Raw genomic sequence first — 23,702 nt, 5'->3', positions numbered from 1 at the left:
AACAACATCTGAGTATTTAAGATAAAAAGATGTATTCTACTATTTCAGTCTTCATGTAGTGACTTTCCACTTTTTAAATTTTTATTGTTTGGAAATTTCCTATTTATTTTACATACCAACCACAGATCTCCTCTCCTCCCTCCTCCCTCCTCCCACCCCCCAGCCTTCCTCCCCAACACACACCCCCATTCCCACCTCTCCAAAGGCAAGGTCTCCCATGTGGAGTCAGCAGAGCCTGATATATTCAGTTGAGGCAGGTCCAAGCCCCTCCCCCCTGCACCAAGGCTGTGCAAGGTGTCCCACCATAGACACTGGGTTCCAAAAAGCGTGCTCATGCACCAGGGATGGATCCCGATCCCCGTGCCTGGAGGCCCCCCAAATAGTTCAAGCTAAACAACTGTTTTGAGTATCTAGAGGGCCTAGTCCAGTCCCATGGGGGCTCCACAGCTGTTGGTCCACAGTTCATGAGTTTCCACTAGTTTGGCTGGCTGTCTCTGTACGTTTTCCCATGATCTCAATGTCCCTTGCTCATAGAATCCCTCTCATCGATTGGATAGCACCTGGCCATGGTTCTCTGCATCTGCTTCCATCAGTTACTAGATGAAGGCTCTATGATGACAGTTAGGGTATTCACTAATCTCATTACTGGAGTAGGCCAGTTCAGGCACCCTCTCGACTATTGCTAGTAGTCTAAGGTGGGCTCATTCTTGTGGGTTCCTGGGAACTTCCCTAGTACCCTGTTTCTCCCTGTTCCCATGATGTCTTCATTTATCATGGGATCTCTTTCCTTGCTCTCCCACTCTGTCCCTGTTTAACTTTTCACTTTTCTTGCTTCTCTTTCCCTTTGTGTCTATATGTACACTTACCTAACCCTTAAGGCTACTTGAAAATGAACCTACATTGGCAAGTTAAGAATATATACATTGAAGGGTTTGGGGATTTAGCTCAGTGGTAGAATGCTTGCCTAGCAAGTACAAGGCCCTGGGTTCGATCCTCAGCTCTAAAATAAAAAAAGAATACATACATTGAAAGTGTTAGTCATATAGCTTGTCCTGTTTCTATGATTTATTTCTAATGACTCCAATCTAGAATTGGAGAAATGTATAAAAGATTTATAGATATTATTCTCAAAGTAATATTTATAATAACAGCTATACTTTATATTAACACATTAATATGCATAATGAAGAAAATTCATAAAGATACTGATAGGTGAGATAAGTCACCTTTTATTTTCACAGTGAAATACAGTTCAACCATTAAAATACTGTCGTGGGGCTGTGGTGATAGTTCATTTGGTAAAGTGCTTACAAAGAACTAAATTTGATCCCCCAGAACCCACGTAAAAAAACCAACCATGCTGATGTCTTATAATCCTAGCACTAGGGAGGTGGAAGCAGACGGCTCACTGAGGGGTTCTCTGCCAGCCATTCTAGCCTACTTGGTGAATACCAGGTCAGCAGGAGATCCTACCTCACAAAACAAGGTAGATGGCATTTGAGGAACAATAATGATTGTCCTCTGATCTCTACTATACAAATCTATATGATCTATATGAACCTGTATACATGCATACACATAAACAAATAAAGCTATAGGTTAGGTCTAATAATAAATGAATGAGTTTATGACATGCTAATAAGTTTATGACATGTTATAAAGTAGATTGAATAGGGTGTGTAGAAATTTTTCGTTTAAGAACTATGAAACAGGAGACTACATCAACCAGATGATCTCAGGAGTGGTATCTGCTCTACTTTCCAGTCTGTAGCTTACTCCTTTGTGAGGTGTAACTGTGAAATTCTTTTAAAAGTTTAGTTTCCACTAAATATCAGAAAGAAAGGAGCAGGATTCTAAGAAACAGGAAGATGGACTAATATGTGCATAAATTTTACTTGAGGATATGCATTATCCCTGGAAAAGAAGGATAAATTATCCACTGTTAGAATGGCACAAACTGGCTGTGACCAAAATGACTATTTGTGAGATTTCAAAGAATTGAATGGCCATGGAATGAACTATCTACATAAGATGAGGGCTTTCAGTTCTCAAATGGAAAGATACTTCTAATAAATACACCCTGGAAAAACTTGAGAACCAAATCCTGTGCTGGCTCATCCAGAGCAATTATTTTTGTCCAGTCTAAAAGTTGAAGTGAACATCAGCTTACATTTTCATTCATTTGCACTTCCAATAAAGTAATTAAATATGAAAAGAAAAAGTGTGAAATGACAGATACCAGAGTGTGTGCTTGGATAATTGTATCTTACAGAGATTATTGTCTATGCATTCCCATTTTTCTACACTGCTGATGTTTTATAGAGAATAGTATTGACCAATGTTTATATAATAAACCTTTTTTTAGAATCTATACTATCTCTTTTTTTTTTTTTTTTAACAATATTGGAAATTGAATCTAGGGCCTATTATGTAGTAAACAAGTGCTCTCCCACTAAGCTATAATCACCAGACTAGAGTCCTGGTTAAAAAATAGCATGTTTCATGATAGAACATCCTGTGTGAATACCTTGTCTTTAATCTAGCTCTCCTGTGAAATCTAATAGATTCGGTATTCGCTGTCTGGTGCTTTGCTTTGCATTTGCTGATTCGTCTGTTATAAAAATTTAATATTCTTGAGACAGTTCTCCCCTTACCTCTTTTAATGTCTGTCATAGGACTGAGCCACTTGTGCTTTAGTGTCTAGTTAGTAAATTTTTTTTTAAAGATGTATTTATTTATTATGTATACAGAAGAGGGCGCCAGATCTCATTACAGATGGTTGTAAGCCACCATGTGGTTGCTGGGAATTGAACTCAGGACCTCTGGAAGAACTCTTAACCTCTGGAAGTGCTCTTAACCTCTGAGCCATCTCTCCAGCACAGTAAATATTTTTTAACATGTTAGTAAAAGTTGTGTGTGGTGGTCTATGCCTATAATACCAGCACCTATGAGGTTGATGTGAGAGAGGATCACAAGTTTGAGGCCTACAGCACAAGCCACATAATGAACTAGAAGCAGAATCACATAGTAGGGAAAGAAAACCAAAGCCTCAAGTAACTAAGTTTATATTGTAGTGATGCACACCTTTGACTTCTTGAAGGCTCCAATAGCTGATTGACATAACAAGTTTTTTTCGCGTGTCTTATGGAAGTACGGTTTTGTACCTATAAACTATTGCCAAATATGATAGGAAGTGTTTTTGAAGATTGAGAAGAAAAGTACTAAGTTTGGGGAAAGATAGGAGCTGTTTGTATTTGCAGGTAGCAATCTCCAACTTGAGTGAGGGAAGCAGAAGGGAACTAAAGCTGTATCTAAGATCATTGAAATTCATTGTGCAAGAGAGCCTCGTGTGGTTGTTCTGAGTAACAAATGAAATGCTTTCACATTGCTGAGTAGTAAATTTAATCTAGTCAAGTAAATCCAAGATGTATGTGCATACACTCTAATATTATCAATGGGTTTCATAAAAACTAATTTTTCCCTATTTTAGATTAATATGAAAGACAACAAAAATGCAAAATATGTTGAAAATCATATTTCATCAAATGACTTAAGAGCCTTTGTGTTTGAAAGTCAAGAAGATATGGAGATTTTCCTCAGAGAGGTAAGTAGTAACCAGCAATATGTTAAGATTGACAAGGCACCTTCTGATTTTCTTTTTTGTGGGTTTATAATCTTCTGTATTCTCTGAAAAAATATCATCTTCCTTATCCTCAATACACTTCCTCAGTTTGTTAATGTAAAGTGACCTGAGAGAAGTTTTAAAATGTCAATATGTCCATCACAAGTGAAACTCCTCCATTCTACTTGCCTCCACATTGTTTTCTCTTTTGCAGTATGGAAAAGGTTCAGGTTTGAGTTTGTTTGTTTTGGTTTAGTTTGGGTTTTTATTCCCTTTGGGGTAGAGATGGTTTTTTGGTTTGGTTTTTTTGGTTTGGTTTTCTTGAGACCAAATTTCTTTTTTATTTTATTTTATTTTTTTACCAGAGCTGAGGACCGAACCCAGGGCCTTGTGCTTGCTAGGCAAGCGCTCTACCACTAAGCTAAATCCCCAGCCCCGAGACCAGATTTCTTACTCACCTAGAACTTACAAGTTAGAGTAGGCTGATTGGCCAGCAAAGTCTGAGAGATCTGCCTTTCTCCACCCCCTACACACTAGGATTTTAAGTGAGCACGCCTGCCACCACTCTTTTTATATGGGCTCCGGGATCAAACGCTATCCTTGTGCTTACAAGGCACACACTTTACCCCTTAAGCCCTTTTCCCAGCCCAGTGTGTTTTTTACATATCTTTTGTTAAATGTGTGCTTTATGGCCTGTCTTAGTTGGGGTTTCTGTATCTGTGAAGAGACACCCAGACCACAGCAACTCTTAAAAAGAAAAACATTTAATTGGGGCTGGCTTACAGTTCAGAGGTTTAGTCCATTATCAATGGATTATGTGTTCTTTCCCCACATCTTTGCCAGCATGTGCTGTTATATTAGGGTTAGCCAAGGATCAGAACTGATGGAATGAACATGCATACATATGAAAGGGACTTATTACAGTAGCTTATAGTCCAAGTAGTCCAAGTCTCCTGATAGAAAAGCCAAGGATTCAGTAGTTGTTCAGTCCACCAGACTAGATTTCTCAGCAGTCCCAATCTGGTGCTAGAGTCCAAGGGGGTTCTGTACACCTGCTAGTTTTCTGTCCATGTTGGAATCCCGGAGAAATAGGTTCTAACACCAGTAAAGGAATGACTCAGGATAGAAGAAGTTGCCAGTGAGAGTGAGGGCAAGCAGACAGAAAGCACAGCTTCCTTCTTTTATGTCCTTTCGTGTGGGCTGCCACCAGAAGGTGTGGCCCAGGTTTAGGGTGGGTCTTTTGACCTCAACGATCCAACCAAGATTATCCATCACAGCTGTTATTTGTTTTATTGGTCTTTACCATCCTGACTGGGATAAGATGAAGTCTCAGAGTAATTTTAATTTACATTTCCTAGATGGCTAAGGGTATTGAGCATTTCTTTAAGTATTTCTCGGCTCTTGGTTTCATCTTTTGGGAACTCTGCTTTAGTTCATGCCTCATTTTTTAAAATGGCTTATTTGTTTCTTCATGTTCCACTTTTTCTTAGTTTGTTATTATTTATATATTCTATACACTAACCCTTTTCCATGAGTGAATTTTTTTATTTTAGATACTGCATTTTATTTATCTAGTATTTCTTTTAAAATCTGTTTACTATGTTCCCTAGGCTTGGCCATCTGTTTATTCAGTATGGTAATAGTTTTCTTGAACAAGCTTAACTACTTTAAAATTTGTGTGTACTAAATCTGACATTTGTGTTCCTTTGAGGTCAGTTTTGACTGCTTTTTCTCCTAGCTATGATAGCATTTAATTTTCATACATAAGAATTTGTATTGTTCACTGGAGTTTCAGATCATACCCCTAGGGTCAGTTACCTTCTGAAGAGACTGGCTAGCAGTGAACTAAACTTCAAACTGTTAGCAGCTGAAGGGTGTGTGTGTGTGTGTGTGTGTGTGTGTGTGTGTGTGTGTGTGTGTGTGTGTGTGTGTGTGTGTGTGTGTGTGTAGCAGCTGAAGGGTGTGTGTGTGTGTGTGTGTGTGTGTGTGTGTGTGTGTGTGTGTGTGTGTGGTGTGTGTGTGTGTGTGTGTGATGGCATACGGAATCCAGATGACCCCATTGGCATGGCATACGGAATCCAGAGGTCACCATCTGGGGTCATCCTCTTTCCATCCACATAATTTTTTTTTCCCAACAGAGGTTTTTTTTGGTTTATTACATGATATAAAAGTGCTTGCAATGACACTCCAGAGAACAGGCCCTGTACCTTGCCAGGGCAGCCCAATCATAGATGAGGGACCTTGAACCAGATGAATGATTCCTTCCAATGAACACTTGCAAATAGAGATGTATGGACCAAGTGGTATATGGTGTGACTTGTTGGGTCACACTGCAGCCTCTATGATGAAATTTTTAAACCCTCCCCTGCTTTTTAAAATTTTTTCTCATTTCATTTTTTTCTCCTGAATTTTGTTTTACTGGGGGTGAAGTGCAGGGGTAGAGGGCGGATGTGAAGGGATGGGGAATGAATTGGATCAAGATAGATGATGTGAAAAACACATAGAATAAATACATTTTATTTAAAAAAAATTTTTTTAAGTGCTTGCAGTGGATACAGAATGCTGGAAATCCAGTCACAGGAAACTCCACATTAATTTTTGAAACAGAGTCTCTTGCTTAATGTGGAACTTACTAATTGGCTAGGCTGACTGTCTAATAAGCTGTAGGGATCCCTCCTGTCTCTGTACCTACCCAATGCTTTGGTTATAGATATATGCTGCCCTACCCAGCTTTTATGTAAGTATTAGGTTTATGAACTCATGACAGGCACTGCATGTACTGAGCCATCTCCCTGGCCCTCCTGCTCAGCACCCCCTCCCACTTCTGTTTGCTGCCTTCTCATGGTCCACTGGAAGTTTTCTATGCATTTTCAGTTGAAGAATCAGCCAAAGATTGAAACAGATTCGAGTATTGTGAAGCTTCTCACTTGGCAGGATCCTGCCAAGAATTATTAATGAAAGTATAACTGCCATCTATATATTGTGAAGCCAATTCCAAACATCCTGTTTCATCTGAAAATTCGGTATATATTTCTGAAAGAAATGCACTCTCGGATGGGTGTAAGGCCACATACCTGTAATTCCAGCCCTTGAGAGGCTGAGGCAGAAGATTGTGAGTTTGAGGCCAACTTGGGGTACATAGTAAGATCCTATCCATAGAATAAGTAAGACCCCCGTCTTGAGCAGAGAAACCCATAAAGTAGAAAAACTCATATTGAATTTGGCAGGAGTAAAGTTAAAGGAAAAAAATAAAAGATAACAAATGCTTAAATTGCTGATTATCCTAGCAATGCCAGTGGGAGTATGGTGACTTTAGAAATTATTTCAATTAAGCACATGGTAATTAATATTGTCTCTTATTATTGATTCAGGTTCGTGACAATAAGAAGTTAAGAGTAAATGCTGTTATTGCTCCCAAGATTTCATATGCAGACAAAGCACCTGCAAGATCTCTGAATGAGTTAAAGTAAGTTGAGAGTATTATTAAAACTAATTTGAACACTGAATAATTTTAAGTGACTTTTAATTCTTCATATAATGTCTGGTATATGCTGTATTAGTCTGTTTTAGGAGATCTGCTGAAGTCTAAGCAGAAAAGTTCTTAGGAATTAGCCAAGGTTCATGTATCATAAAGGTGATTTTTCAAATTAGTAGAACAGTAATAGATTAAAGAAACATACTACATATCTTTTACTAGACATAAAAGACATAGGTTAGCCATTGGAAATAGGAAGTAATGAATCATTTTCTAATGTAAAAATAATTTCTGGGCTTGGGGTTTTAGCTCAGTGGTAGAGCACTTGCCTAGCAAGGGCAAGGCCCTAGGTTTGATCCTCAGCTCAAAAAATAAATAAATAAAATAAAATAAAGAATAATTTCTGTGCTGGGTGGTGGTGGCGTATGCCTTATCCCAGCACTTGAGAGGCAAAGACAGGCAGATCTCTAAGAGTTCGAGGCCAGTCTGGTCTTCAGAGCAAGTTCCAGGACAGCAAGAGCTCTTAAATATAGACTGAGTCAAGAAAATTAATAATAATAATATCTATAAGGGCTAAGTGTAAAGAAATGCAGTTTTACACAATTATATGTAAATATCTAATCTCTGACTATAACTAGACATTCTTAATTTAAGGAATTAAGAACAGGAACAAAAAGATAGTTTATAAAAAAAATTATAATCGTAAAAGGCTTAAGCTTAGCAGCAAGGAAGAAAATAGCACAAGTGATTTTAAAATGTAAAAAGCTTTTTTCTCTACCATTGTTAAAATGTGTCTTAGTTATTTTTCTTTCTTTGTTTTTTGTTGTTGTTGTTTGTTTGTTTTGCTGTTGTTTGATGACAGGGTCTCACTGTGTAGCTTTTTCTGTCTGGAACTCGCTCTGTAGACCATGCTGGCCTTGAACTTACAGAGATCCACCTGCCTCTGCCTCCAAGTGCTGAAATTAAAGGTGTGTGCCACCACCTCCAGCTTTAGTTACTTTTCTCTTGCTATGGAGACACATGACAAAAACAACTTAAAAAAAGGAATTTAATTAGGGGCTTGCTTACAGTTTCAGAGGATTAATAGAATCCATGACCACTATGGTGGGGTGCATGGCACCTGGCAGGCAGGCAGTGGCACTGAAGCAGTAGCTGAGAACTCACATCTGATCCACAGGCACAAGGCAGAGAGAAACTGGGCCTGGTGTCGGCTTCCAAAACCTCAAAACCTAACCCCCAATGATACCTCCTCCAATAAGACCACACCTCCTAATCCTTCCCAAACAGTTCTATCAACTGGGGACCAAGTATTCAAACCACCACATTGTCTTTTACTTACTGCTTATTGACTGCTTGTCAACAATCAGTTTGTATGTCTGTGAGTGCACATGTGTGTATTCCTGTATGTGGAAGACAACCTAAGATATCATTTCTCATACTTTTCCATCCTCAAACTTTTTTGTGGAGTGAGGGAAAAGACAAAGTCTCATACTGTCCTAGAACTTACCAAGTAGGGTAGACCGTGTTGCTTTAAGCCCCAGTGATCCACTGTGTCCACCTCCCCATTGGAATAATAAGCCAATGCCACCTTACCTGGAGATTTTGTATGGGTTGTGGGGCTTGAACTCCACAGCACCCAGACTTTTTTGTTGTACTTGCAAGGCAAGCATTTCATCTACTGAGCCATCTCCTTAGCCTAGTAATCAGGTTTTTAAAGTAGTGTTTTAAATCAGTCCTTTTCTTTTCAGACAGTATGGCTTTTTTTCATATTTGCGAGAGCTGTTTGATGCACCTGATCCTGTGATGAGTTACCTTTGCTGCCAGTACCATATTCATGAAGTTCCTGTGGGAACTGAAAGGACCCGAGAAAGAATTGAACGGGTAAGGAAGTAAAGATATAGAAACTCTTTTTATTTAACAGTTGTAGTAGGACATAAAACTGGGACTATTAACTAATATTTTATAACAGAAGTGATACAGAGTTACCCAGAACAAATTAATAAATACTTTTATTTTTTTAGAAGAATTAAGTAAAGTTAAAACTTGGAATGCCTGAATGCTCTTAGCTTATTCTGCCTTACTTGATGTGTATATGATGATTTCATCTTTAAAAATCTTGCACTCTACATCAGATTAGCTTTCAAGTGTACAATAGAATGATAGACTGGGATATAGGTTATTCTGGTAAGCTTTCACTTTCTTAAAGCTTTTATTTAAGACTATTTCAATAAACAAATGGCCACTTTTCATAGGATTATTTTCTTAGCAAATAAATCCTTAAAGTTTTTTGTAAGCAAGGACAGAACAAATCTAAAAACAGACTTTTCTTTTTATTGTGAAAGGTTTGTTTTGTTTTTGTTTTATGAGACAGAATGTCATGTTCACAGGCTCTCCTTAAATTATTGTGTAGCTAAGTCTGGTCTTGAATTCCTTAATCTTCTTTCTCAGCCTCCCAAATGCTGGAATTACAGTTGTGCACCACCATGCCCAGCTTAGACTGTTTGCTTTTCAAACTACTAAGTTTATGTTTTGATACTGTGTGTGAACTAAGACTCAATTACAGGCCTACCTGTAGTTCTCGTCATTACCCTCCTTTATGTTGTTTCCAGAACATTTACCACATTTAGAGATAGTGATTAGGTAGTGTTATTTTAAGTCTGGTATATTGGTCTTCTAGAATTCACCTGGTTTATGGTTATTTGTTTTTTGTTTGTTTGTTTGTTTGTTTTTTTGGTATTTTTCAAGGCAGGGTTTCTCTGGGATTTTTTTTTTTTTTTTAGTTCTTTAAAGCATGTAGCATAGTTTTTAATTAAAGTGTTCATGAACTCCTACTTTATGTTATAGGTAATACAAGAAACTCGCTTAAAACAAATTTATACAGCAGAAGAAAAGTATGTGTTAAAAACTTCTTTCTATTCAAATAAAGTTATTTCTAGTAACACATCCCTGAAAGTAGCCCAGTTCCTCACTGTCACTGTGGATCTAGAGCAAAGAAGACGCTTGGAAGAACAACTAAAGGTTGGTTCACTGCACATAGTTATTAAATTATTGGCTGGGTTTTTAATGCTTTAGAACTTGAAAAGTTTTTGTTAACAACTTGCATATTCCATAGGAAATTAATAGAGAATTGGAAGCAGTGGAGTCAGGATTGGTGGCCTTGCGTGATACAAACAAGCATCTTGAGCTCAAAGACAATGAGCTGAGACTGAAGAAGAAGGAGCTTCTTGAAAGAAAAACCAAAAAAAGACAACTGGAGCAGAAAATCAGCTCCAAGCTGGGAAGGTATTCTGTAGCTTTGGGTGGGGAGTTTAACGAAACATGGCATGCGTGCCTACTGGTTCAACCCTCTAATGTCAGTGACAGTTCATAGTAATTTCTGAAGTTTTAATGTTCATGCTTAAATTACAGTTGTGGTCCATAGGGCAAGGGCAGGCAGACCAAAGGGTTTTCTTTCCAGTCCTTTGACCCATTTAATGCCTTGAATATAAATGTTGAGAATACAGTTAGAAATTATATTGGTACAGGAAAATGGCAGTTGTAGGTTCTTTCCTAGGGCCTGTGACCTCTCCAGCCATGGGTAATTGACTAGGGTTATAATACCAGATGTGAAATATGGCCTATTGAGTGAACCTTAAGTCCAAGTAGAAAGCTATTGGTTACCCCCAAGATAAAAGTGCTACTGTTGCACTGTTGAGAATATTTTGCTGGCCTGCTAAACATGCCAACATAGACTGAGGGCATTTCACCAGACCCACCATAGATAAAGAGCTACAAGCAGTCAATGGCTGTTGAGAGTGGGGAATCAGTTTTCTCTGGGGAAGAGCTTCCTGATAGGTTATCTAATTCCAAGTGGTCAGCCCTGAATACATGTACATATGAAAACCACTAAATGGACTCTCACACACACAGATACATGATAATAAATCGTGAATTTGAGAGGGATGGGGCATAGAGTAGTTGGGAGTGAGTTAGGGAGGAATGTAGAAATGATGTGAATGCAGTTGTCATACTAATTTCTCAGAAAATGAATTTAGATTCAAAGAAATGGGAAAGTAAAGAATATATTTTTAAAGAAGAAAACAGTATGTTAGGAAATTTTCCTTGGTTTTTAATTTTTTTTTTAGCAAATAGCTTCTTTTCTGGGTTTTCTTTTTCAATTTTTGGCCTTGTTTATCACCTTTAATCCTTCACTTTAATTCTCTTTTCAATTGTTGATAAACCACTTAAGCTTTACTGTTGGACCTATTGCTGAAAACTTTTCTTTTGAAAAATCTAATCACTTTTGCAACACAATGACTTTTTGCCAATTACCAGCCTGAATTTGTGTCCCTTCTACACTTTGTACTTCTGGGGTGATGGTTGGACTTTTTATGTAGTTCATCCAAAATACTATTACAAAAACCTTTTTTTATTTTTATTTTTTAAAAATTTCTCCCTGGCCTCCAACCTTGTGCTTCCTCAGACCGGCTTTCGTAATTACTCAGAATCTTGTTTCTCTGCAGCAACTCTTCCTTGTACACCATCCCCTGTTCTTGATGGTTCTTGTTTATTACTACTTCTGCCCTTTTTTGAGCCCCTTGGAGTCACCATGGTTTAGTGGGAAGACCATGGACACTAAGTTGGTGTTAAACTTATCCTACCATTTAATACCCATCATCTCAGGTGATTTACTTTTCAAACCTTTGATTCTTAATTTATAAAATTATTTTAATGATAATTTTAGGGCCCTTACATGGGGGCAAATTTTAGCTCATGTAGCTCAGGCTGGCCTAACACTTGCTGTGTAGCAGAGTATGACCTTAAACTTGTGATTTTCCTGCCTTTGCTTCACCACCACTCCTGATTAATGCTGCTACAGGGGATTGGGTCCAAGTCTTTATGCTTTGTTGGGCAAGCACTCCACCACTGAGCTACATTCCCAACCCTGTGTTCATTTTTCTTCAGTTTTACCTATGGATCAGCTCTACCTGCTTAAGGATTGTATTTCATGAACAATGTGGTAACAACTTATATTAATAAATGAATTCTGGGCCAGATATTATGCTATGTTGTGTGTTTCTTCTCCAAAACTCAGCGGGAGGAAATTTTACCATCTTCAGTTGATAGATGAAAAAGCTTAAGCTCCTTATCAAGTTCTCCTTATCGATGAATAACAATTCAATAGGCAATTCAAGCTCTTTCTGCCTCCGTATTCTGCATCAGCGCCATTCCTGACACTAGACTGCTAGTCAGAGAACTCCACAATATGTCTCGATCCTAGGTGATTTATTGGCATTAAAAGATGCTTAATCTAGGAGCTAACATTTATACTTTTGCTTATTATTACTATATAACCCCGAAAGCTTCAGGGGGCTTAAGGCTTTGGACTTGATCCTGTGTTTAGCTCTGATCTCTCCATCATTATGTGTGTCTGTCATACAGTATAAGGCTGATGGAACAGGATACTTGCAATCTGGAAGAGGAAGAGCGAAAAGCAAGTACCAAAATCAAAGAAATAAATGTTCAGAAAGCAAAACTTGTTACTGAATTAACAAGCCTAGTCAAGGTAAGACAGTTTCTTAATTTTTGACATTTTTAAAAAATATTGCGGGGTTGGGGATTTAGCTCAGTGCTAGAGTGCTTGCCTAGCAAGTGCAAGGCCCTGGGTTCGGTCCTCAGCTCTGGAAAAGAATACATATTTATATTGCTACATACTAAAATTTAGTAATTTTTACAGGATTTTGTGGGAAATAATCTCTTAAGTGTTTTTCTATTTTAGTAATAATAAGCAAGAGATTTTTATGATTAGTTTCAGCTTGTTTAAGTTTTAATGCTTACAGAGAATTTTAAAAGTTACTTCTAGATGACTGAAATATACAGGACATTACTTTTTTTTTTTTTTTTTTTTTTTTTTTGGTTTTTCAAGACAGGGTTTCTCTGTGTAGTTTTGCACCTTTCCTGGAATTCACTTTGGAGACCAGGCTGGCCTCGAACTCACAGAGATCTACCTGGCTCTGCCTCCCGAGTGCTGGGATTAAAGGCATGCGCCACCACCACCCGGCTAGGAAATTACTTTTTTAAGTAGTTTTATATGAACTATTTGATGGAGATGTCGATCACAGTAGGAAGATGTTAATTTTTCATGATTCATAATTTAGTTTTGAAAAAAATCTATGGCATTTTTCATAGTTGTAAAGCTTAGGCAACATAAAAAGAAAATTCTTATGGGTTGTTTGCTCGTAGATTTGCACTTCTTTGCATATACAGAAAGTGGATTTGATTCTCCAGAATACTACAGTGATCTCTGAGAAGAACAAATTAGAAGCTGATTACATGGCGTCATCTTCACAGTTGCGTCTCACAGAGGTAATGAATGTTTGTCTTTGTTTTTTTTTTAGTCCATCCTCAAACCAGTTTGAAGTATACATCACATACTATCATTTGTAATGGGCAGTTGTTGTATCTTATATGATTTAAATTTTAGAGGCCAGTGAGATAACTCATTAGTTAAAAGTGCTTGCCACATAATGGCACTGACCGAAGTTTAATCTCCAGAACCCAGGGAAGGTAGGAGAGAGCTTACTCCACAGAGTTAGTGTGTACACACCTGTGCTCTCAGACATAATAATAATCATTATTAATAAAATAAAATACATTTTGTTCATAAGGGAGCAGTACTTGAAGTGTGTCAGAGTGGATGGATTATCACAACAGTTTAACCTTAACTTTAATATTTGGCAGTGGAATAATAAAATTGTTCAAGAAGTAGGGAATACACAAATTTAATTCTAAAGATGTAACATCAAGGAGATGGTGATAGTTATTTTTCATTTTCATTTTTGTCTTTGTTGTTACTTAGTTTTTTAATCTCCAAATTCCTTTCTCAAAAATAGAACAACTTGTGCAGTGACAGAACTGAACTTTGAGGAATCCCTGTCAATGTCCTACAGTCCTGTTCTGATACTAGCCACATCCAGTTAGCATCACATTGGACAGTTTATAAGGACTGCTCCTGTAGACCATGCTTTCTTAATTCTCTGGCTATACATTCAAGGAACCTAGACCATCTGTACTTCTGACTATCTGGTTTTCTATGGCCCCTTTGTTGTGGGTAATGTGATAGAAGAGCACAGAACTCTGAACAACACTTTTATCATAATGAGACATACAGAACAACATCTGAGAGGGCCCTTCTTATGAGGAGTTGTAGTGTATCACTCTCCCAATGATTCCTTGTGCTTACCAGCCAGGATGCTGCACCATGTTGCAGGATTTCTATTGAGTTTCTATTACATGGGCATAGTTGCATCATTAGCCATGTGCTTGCACTCAGTCTCCAGACCTCCTGTTTTAAGTTTGGGAAGTCATGGTAAATGCTGATGTCATATGGTTCAAAACTCTCTAACCATAAGATTAGTCTTTCTGACATTGCCCACTAACGTCCTGAGTTTACCCCCTTAAAAATACACTCAGATACAATCCAAGGAATTCTTGAATAAAAAATAATCTCTTGACACTCATTTTCAAAGGCTAATCACATTCTTCATTTCCACCTGAGAACTCCAGAATACAATGGGGCAACACAAGTCAGTAGGAATGTCAAAACTAGCCTGATGTTATCAAGAACCCCCAAATCAAACTGCCAGCGGGCACTCTTCTCTAAAGAGATGAGGCCCCTTTAACCATGGAAAGCTCAGCTGTCTAGTATGAAAAGAGCCAAAACTGAGAGAGACTGTTCAGACTAGAGAAGAGTCTAATAATGCTGGCATTGTCTAGACTTCAGAATCTCAAACTCCTTTGAAGAACTTACTGAAAAGAGTAAGAGCTATGTCATAACGGGACAGTGATACGTGCACTAACTGTGTAGTTGTAAGTCTGAAAAAGAAAGATAGAAATAAAATGGCATATTATTTACTGTTTATTGTTTTAGATACCAATATTATTATATCAGTTGATGCTTTAGGACAGGGAAATAAGGATTGTTTTAGTATTATTCATTGTCAGAAGCCAACAAATAAACTTTCTTCCAAGAAGCTAAGAAGGTATGAATATCATGTAAAGTATTTGCACAAAGATAGATGTACAAAGAAGAGGTGTTAAGAGTAGGGGCGGAGCTGGAGAGATGGCTCAGGGGTTAAGAACACCAACTGCTCTTCCAGAGGTCCCGAGTTCAATTCCCAGCACCCACATGGTGGCTCACAGCCACCTGTAGTGAGATCTGGCACCCTCTTCTGTATACATAATAAATAAATAAATCTTTAAAAAAAAAATTAAAAAAGAGTAAGGGCAATAGAATTTAAGAGTAGATGTTTTGTGTATAAATAATACATGGACTATAAAAATTACTGTTGCAAAATGCAGGTGGAATTATGGCCAGGTGGATCCATGACTTTAATCCTAGCACTTGAGAGGCTGAGGCAGCAGGATCATTTGAGCTTCAGAGTTTGAGGTCTGCATAGGCAACATGGACCCCCATCTCAAATAAATAGCCAAATATAAATCAGGTTCTTAAATATGAATGTCTATAATTTCTCTACTAAAATTTTTTTTTAGGTAAATTCTAACATCTACAGAATGTGAAACATACATATAAAAGAAAAATGTTTCAGAAAGGGTAAAAGTAGAAGAATCATGGCTACGGTTATCTTTTTAGAGTGATAAAAATATAACATTAGATTTATAATGTTTATGCAGCTCTGCAGATTTCTTAACAGTCATTGACTAGAACACTGAAACTTCTGATCTTCTGTAGATTGATGAAATCTGTTAAATGAGTGAGAGACTAAAGTCTTATCTCTATCTTATTAGGAAGTTCCTGGCATCTTACATACGTTACTAAGTGAAGTAGAAGAGGGATGTATATAGTCTTTCCACTTTGTAGGAAATGGTCAGGGGAGTGTAGTGTAGCCCCTCTGGGATAGGCCAGTACCTTTCCTACTTGTTCATGGGTTAGGAGATGAGCTTAATGGTTTGTTTGTTTGTTTGTTTAGTTGTTAGGTTTTTTCCCTGCTTTGAAATAACCTACAAATAAAATGAATTTTTCTTCCAGACAAACAAAAGTAAAATGAGACAAATACATCTAACTTTGAGTTAGCAGCATCGCCTCACAGAGCAAAACTATTCCAAAATAATCGGATTCCAAACACGAAAAGAATTTCATAGAGAATCTTAACCTGTTTTCAGTAATTAAGCTGCTAAAATCTGAGATGGTCTTCTTGTACAAGTGAAGAAATAAATGATGCCATTAGGATTTTTAGCCTAAAAGAAAACAGCATCCGTGTAAAATAAGGATGTTAAATAATAAAAACTTTAAAGACATTGAATTAGAAATAACCAGAATAACTTCATAATGTATTTTCTCTAAAGGGGGCTGGGAGAGGTGGGGAGACAAGCCTAGCATGGTGGTACATGGCTTTATTGCCTGCACTCAGGAGGCTGGTCAAGAGGATAAGTTTGAGGACACCCTATACTACACAGTGGACTCTTGTTTCAGAAAGGGGAAAAAAAAACTTACCCTCCCCTAAAGAAAATAAAACATTTCCTCTTTCCATCTGCATGGCCTCAAAGTACTGTTTTGTACTGAAGTGGCTCATTGGAGAAAAGAGTTGATTCTGAGTCTAGAAAAAGAAATGTATGTGTAAATAAGCATAGGTAAACCTTGATTTTTGTCATGCATGAAAGCAAAATGAACAATCCCAGATCACAACTCTGAACCTAAATGAAGACCTTTTTTTTTTTTTTTTTTCTTTTTCTTTTGGTGTTTCGAGACAGGGTTTCTCTGTGTAGCTTTGGACCCTTTCCTGGAACTCACTCTGTAGCCCAGGCTGGCCTTGAACTCACAGAGATCCACCTGGTTCTTTATGCCTTAAAGGCGTGCACCACCACTGCCTGGTATAAAGACTCTTAAGTGGCCATAGATGATGGGATAGTAAGTTGACTCTATCAGGAATGTCTAAATCGACATTTAGAATGATTCTCTAAAAATCTTACTAGATTAGAGGATATTTAGAAAAGCCAGTTCATTATTTTGAATAATTCTAGAGAAATGAACATTCGTCCTACTTTTTTTTAAATAGTGGGAGTTGGCAGTAGAATGAGAGAAGGCCTTGCTCTTTTTTTTCTTGGCTAACCTGAAACTCACTATGTGTACACCAGGCTGGCCTTGAACTTACAGAGATTCACCTGTCTCTGCCTCCCAGGTACTGTAATTAAAAGGGTGTGCCACTATGCCCATTATTATTTGTGTGTGTACATGCATGTCTGAGTGTGTCTGCAACTTTTGTGCAGGTGCCTACAGAGGCCACAAGATGGTGTTAGCTCCACAGGAGCTAGAGTTAAAGAGTTGTGATCTTCTGCAAGAGCATTATGTGCTCTTAGCTGCTGAGTCATCTCTCTAGCCCCATCATCATACATTTAATATGTGAACTGTTTATTATCAGGAATATAGAAATAAATAGGATCTTTATAGACATATTCTAGCTGATGAATGAAGAAAAAATTATAGTGTTAGAGATGTGTGTCCTGATGACATATTAACCACTTACAAAATGACACTGGGAAATAATCAAATTTCTCTCTGTATAACCTTCTATCTAGAACAAGGTATTGTGATCTCAGAACTATTGGCATTTGGATCAGGTAATTCTTTCTGTAAGAGACTTAATATCCTGTGCATTAGCAGCTCCACTGACAGCTCTGCCTAAAAGGAATGAATAGTAACACACACACACACACACACACACACACACTCATTCACTCGTTCACTCATTCACTCACTCACTCACTCACACTCACTCACTCACTCACCAGTAGTGGCAGTTAAAATTTCTAAAGGCATTGCCACATACACATTAGCAGGCAAGACCAACTCTAATATAGAACCTCCAGTTTGCTTTTTTTTTTTTTTGAGATAGGGTCTCGTCTAGATCAGGTTGACCTCAGACTTAACAGAGGTCACCTGCCTCTGCCTTTTGCTGGTTGGCATCAGGGAGCATCACCAAACTTGGCACGAAATGGGTTGGGTGGATGGCTCATTGGGTAAAGTGATTGCTTTACAAGCATGAGAACCTGAGTTTAGAATCCCTGTAAAATGCCAAGCACAGCAACATGTCTAACTCCAGAGACAGGTGGATCACTTAATAAATAAACACTGTTGCAGATTTATGTATCCCTCACCTGCAAATGTTTGTTCTCAGAAATGTTTCTCATTTCAGAGATTCAGATTTTGGAGATTTTTATTATACATAATGAAATGCCTTAGAGATGGATCAAAGGCAGAACATAATTGCATGATATTTTATGTACACATCCTGCACACAATGTGAAGATAAGTTGATACCTCTGTCTGCTGCAGCTGTGTTTTGACTTTGGCTTACCATGGATGAAGTGAAGAACTTTGCACTCTTTGCATCATGGCAGTGTTTCTGAATAGGAACTCAGATTTCCAGATAGGGATGCTCCAGCTATACTACCAGATTCCATTTAAGAAAAAGGAAGGTCAAAACTCAGAAGGTTGTGTATTAAATAGTCAGTTTAGGGCTACGATTTTTAAATCTCAAATTTGCTATGAAAATTTCAAGTTAGCATGTATCAGGAATCTTAAAAAGTCTTATTCATAAAATCAAACCTGAGGCCAGTTATTGGGGTGAATGCTGGAAGATCAGAGAGACAGAACAAGCCAGAGCTACCTCACCTTGCCAGTTCCTCAGCTGTTCCTGTTTCCTCAGGCTGGAAGCCTCTGAGTCCTCATCCAAATGACTCTCAGCTGAACTGCTGCTCAAAGCCTAAAAGCTTAACCAGCCAAATGCTTCTAGTTTCTGGTCTTCACGCCTTATATATCTTTCTGCTTTCTACCATCACTCCCTGGGATTAAAGGTGTGTGTCACCATGTCTGGCTGTTTCCAATGTGGCCTTGAACTCACAGAGATTCAGAGGGATTTCTGTCTCTGGAATGCTAGGATTAAAGGCGTGAATGCCACCATTTTCTAGCCTCTGTATGTAGTGGCTGTCTGTTCTCTGACCCCAGATAAATTTATTAGGGTGTACAATATTTTGGGGAACAGAATACCACCACATTAGCATTTAAGAAAAATATCTAATGATTTTCGTATTTTCAGTTATGTGTTTTGTCTAGTATCTACGGCATAATGAACAATCAGTTAGATTGGATCTGGGTATATAGAGGTGGTTATAATCCCTTCACTGAAAAACTGAAGAAATACATTAATTTATAGCCAGTGTTTTACTAATGGCATGATACTTAGAACTTAAATTTAATTCTGTTCATATAGGAAGTAACTTTTATTTTGTTTGAATCTTATTTTATTTACTGAACTGTTAAGTAGAACAGGAAAGTCAGTGGATAATTCTTTTTTCCACAAGAGGGCCTTCCAGGAAAAGCTTCTCCTAGTTTAGTATCATCAGGTATTTCTGTACAGCTTTCCTAACAATTCAACTTTCCATAGAAAGAATTTCAGAGAATAGGTAATAGTCATTTTTTAAAGATTTATTTATTTATTATGTATACAGTATTCTGCCTACATGCCAGAAGAAAGCATTGGATCTCATTACAGATGGTTGTGAGCCATCATGTAGGTGCTGGGAATTGAACTCAGGACCTCTGGAAGAACAACCAGTGCTCTTAACCTCTGATCCATCTCTCCAGCCCAATAATCATTTCTTAAGATGCATACTTAAAGTAACTTTTTCTGAACTATTAATTGAAGGTGTTTGGTAAATTTTGGAATTGTTTTGTGTCTTAAACAGATAAATTATTTTCTATACTCAGTTAACTATCTAATGCTAGAGTCGAAGCAGGAATCCAAATAGTCTTTGATTAACTTGGCTTTACAGCTCTATCTTATATAAATGTATATTCCTTTTTTTTTTTTTTTTTTTTTTTTTTCCTGTTCCACCAACAAAGATCAACAAGAATTGTGCTTTAAAGCACCAGGGGCTTCTTTCTTACTGATCTACCATGGAGCTTATACTGTCTGGCTACTTCCTCACTTCCCCATATCCTTTGCTGTTTTTTAATAATTTTTTTGAAAGTTTTATACATGAATGCACTACATTTATATCATTTCTACTCCCTCTCCAGTTCCTTTAGTATTCCCCAATTCCTTCTCAACATCATGACCTCTTTTTCATAATTATAATTGTTACATACATATATATACATATCTGTGTGCATATGGTAGTATGTGTGTGTACACACAACCTACTGAGTCAAACTAGTGATGCTCATATGTACATACATTTAGAGCTGATCACTTCAGATTGGACAACCTATAAGAGGTCTTATCCTTCAGCAGCCATTGATTGCTTATAGTTCTTCATCTAGGTGTGGGACCTTGTGCATTTTCCCCATCCCCTTTGGTGTATCCAGTGATGTGGTCAGTGTGCAGGTCTTGTATAGACACCCAGTTTTTGAGATTTCATGGCTATAGCATCTTCTCATATCTCAGTATCTTGTAGTAGGCATCTCAATCCTTTGTCTCTAAAAATATTTCCACTCATCTTCCATGATGTTCCTTGAACCTTTGGTGTGTGGGGTGGGTAGAGGGTTGTATTATAGATGTACTAATTGGGTCTGTGTACCCCTTATTCACTTATTCTTTACATTTTATTGTTTGTTTTTGTTTGTTTGTTTTTGTTTTTGTTTTTTGAGACAGGGTTTCTCTGTGTAGCTTTGTGCCTTTCCTGGATCTCGCTCTATAGACCAGGCTGGCCTCGAACTCACAAAGATCCACCTGCCTCTGCCTCCCGGGTGCTGGGATTAAAGGCATGCGCCACCACCACCTAGCTTTTTTGTTTTTTAAAGATTTATTTATTTTTATTATGTATAGTGTTCTGCCTACATGTATCCCTGCAGGCCAGAAGAGGGCACCAGATCTCATTACAGATGGTTGTGAGCCACCATGTGGTTGCTGGGAATTGAACTCAGGACCTTTGGAAGAGCAAGCAGTGCTCTTAACCATCTCTCCAGCCCTGTTCTTTACATTGTAACAAATTGTAGATCTCTGTAGTAGTCTCCATCTGCTACAGAAGAATCTTTGGTGAAGGCTAAGAGCCATACTAGAATACAGTTAGAAGTTATAGGTCTAGGAAAATGACAGTAGCAGTTTCTCCTCTGGGGTCTGTAGCCCCTCCAGCTCTAGGGGTAGTTGGCTAGGTTAACTGTACCAGCCATGAGTTCCCTCATTGAGCAGGCCTCTAGTCCTGTCAGATGACTGTTGTTATAAAATGCCATCATCACACTGTAGAGGATATTTTGCCCAGCTGATGTGCTTCACATAGTTAGCAAATGAATAGAATTTTGAGTACTTTTCTTCCTTGGCAGCATGCACAGCACCTTCTCATACTGTGAGAGCTAATCTTCAGAGGGGTGGCTTCTAGAATTCTTCCAAGTCCTGTGTCTAAAGTGTGCAGTATCTTCATAGTGTTTTACCTTAAGTTCTGAGAAGCAGCCAAAGACAATGACAATTGCTTGTGGTGTTTTAAGGATCTCTTAGACACCCCCACCCCAACAACTCAGAGGCATCGGGATCTGCAGTGTGTCACACAGTATACTCTTTTGTCCAGTCAGCTCCACCCACAAATGTTTATTGCAATGAGTAGTTGATCTGGTTCAAGGCCTCTGGCCTGTAGCATACTGTCGTCAATGGACTCTCGCTGAAACTCCTCTGAGGGCTGTGCAGGTGCCCAGAATCTGACTGGTCAGCCACCTGAGACCATGTTGGTGTCCAGGGGCCATGCTGCTGCTGGGGCCATACAGATCTGGGTGGCCTGTGTTGCCCAGATGGTGACATCTGGGCCCAAGCTGTTGCCAAGGGCCATATCTGGGTCCATGACTCTGCTGCAACTGGTATCTGTGTTAATGTCCATGGCCTGTATTACCACAAGGGGTCATGGGAACCATGTGTTGAAATCTGAGGTCCATGCTGAGTCAGCCCTACCCTTCACTGACCCTGGGATGGCTGGCGCCTGCCCCTCATGAACACTGCAGCAGGAGAGCTGGCTCCATACCCCTACCCCACCCTGCACTCAAAGGAAATGGCCTCAGCCCTCACTACAGGCATAGGAGAGCTGGCTCCGCCTCTCGTCTGAGGGGGCTGGCCCAGTAGTCCAAACTGACCAGCTCAGCTACCACCCAAACTCACATCCTGGGCCTTTGGTGGGCCCATCCTAACATCTATCCCATCTATGACCTGCTGGAGCACATAAAGGGACGGGTCCTACCAAATGATAGCCACAGGATCTCCATGACTCAGGGCAGCAGCAGGATGCTCAGATTTTAAATTAGCTTTAGCAAAAAAAAAAAAAAAAAAAAAAAAAACCAACTTAAAATCTGCACTTGGAGCTACTTATTCAGATAAGGTGTTGTTTGTTTGTTTGTTTGTTTTTTGTATAGTTTCTTTCCCCAGAAGATGAAAAATGAATAAAATCATCCTTATTCAACTCAACTTTCATGTTTATAATCTATTAAATGGCATTCTTAGTTAGCAGCTCCGTTGGGTATCCAGAATGTATTCTAAAATACATTTGCATATATACTTTATATATATATTTGTATACATATGCCTAACTATGTGCTTCCTTGTCAAGATGGCTAAGTTCAAAATAGTGACATTAAAAACATGTTATAAAAATGAACAGGGGCTTTGTCACAAGGTACTGTCACAAAACAAATATGTATAGAAAGGCTTTTCTCTGATAAAAATTTTGTTAGGCAAATGCCACCAAACAGAAGGAAACTTAAATGAAGTTTTGGCCCTTCTCAGTCTAGAGCTTCAGATAATCAGCTCAGTGATATTTCGTTCCTACAATATCCTAATATTTCATATGAGCAAAGTCCAGAGGACCAGGAAACAGGAATAGAAGTCATCATCCCTTGTTCTACATTGCTTAAGTACAGTGGCCCCTAGAGAGTAAAGTAGGGCAACTGGGAATCTTTGGTATTTTGTTCATTTCTCTCAGGCTAAAGGAATTTATTCAAGGAAACTATAGTAATAAGTAATTGGATAAAGGCTTGCTTTTATTTCAGTGCAATCCAACATATAACCTTTTACTTTTTGTAGTATTGTCTCTCTTTCATTTGCTTGTTGTCAAACTGGTAAACATGTCACCCGTCCAAAGTCCCTCAGATATTAATCAGACAGACTTGAGATATGACTAGGTCACCAACCCCCTACTTTTGTATGTGCGTGTTTTAATGAGTCTAGTTTGAAACTTAGTACAGAGTAAGATAAACATATTTTCTCTATTAGAAACCTTCTCATCTCTAGTTCTATAGCCTTAGGCAAGTTCACAGTGCCTCTCAGCCACATCTAAAAGATAACACATTTCCTAAGATTATAATGGGTATTGGCTTGACTGATATGTGGAACAGCAGTTTTGATAATACTTGGTCAAGAAGTGACATTAGATAGACTAGGCACCCTTCTCGTCACACATGAAACTTGAAAGTGGCTCTTGTCTACCTTGATAAGACTAAATTTTTATATACTTATAGATTCCTCTCCTCCAACCATATTAGGTTACTTACTAACAAAAATGTCTTTGAGGCTTCCATGCCTATATATTCATAATCTTCTATCTTTAAAATTTCTTTACTAATTGGTTCTT

At 38.2% G+C, this 23,702-nt stretch overlaps 1 protein-coding gene across 3 annotated transcripts in view; it reads left to right on the top strand.

Annotated features, from left to right (window-relative positions):
• Smc5 (structural maintenance of chromosomes 5) overlaps positions 1-23,702 on the top strand; it is a 73,073-nt gene that overhangs the window by 34,069 nt on the left and 15,302 nt on the right. For all 3 annotated transcript variants that reach the window (XM_036207926.1, XM_036207916.1, XM_036207906.1), the window contains exons 11-17: positions 3,491-3,604; positions 6,994-7,088; positions 8,846-8,978; positions 9,942-10,115; positions 10,210-10,379; positions 12,519-12,642; positions 13,320-13,442. In XM_036207926.1, coding sequence (XP_036063819.1) covers positions 3,491-3,604; positions 6,994-7,088; positions 8,846-8,978; positions 9,942-10,115; positions 10,210-10,379; positions 12,519-12,642; positions 13,320-13,442 — 933 coding nt within the window. The remainder of the gene's footprint in view (positions 1-3,490; positions 3,605-6,993; positions 7,089-8,845; positions 8,979-9,941; positions 10,116-10,209; positions 10,380-12,518; positions 12,643-13,319; positions 13,443-23,702) is intronic.

Source organism: Onychomys torridus, chromosome 1, assembly GCF_903995425.1.
Source record: "Onychomys torridus chromosome 1, mOncTor1.1, whole genome shotgun sequence".
Classification (NCBI taxonomy): Eukaryota; Metazoa; Chordata; class Mammalia; order Rodentia; family Cricetidae; genus Onychomys; species Onychomys torridus.
The sequence above is the reverse complement of the archived record's forward strand: the minus strand, read 5'-3'. Positions and strand labels throughout refer to the sequence as shown.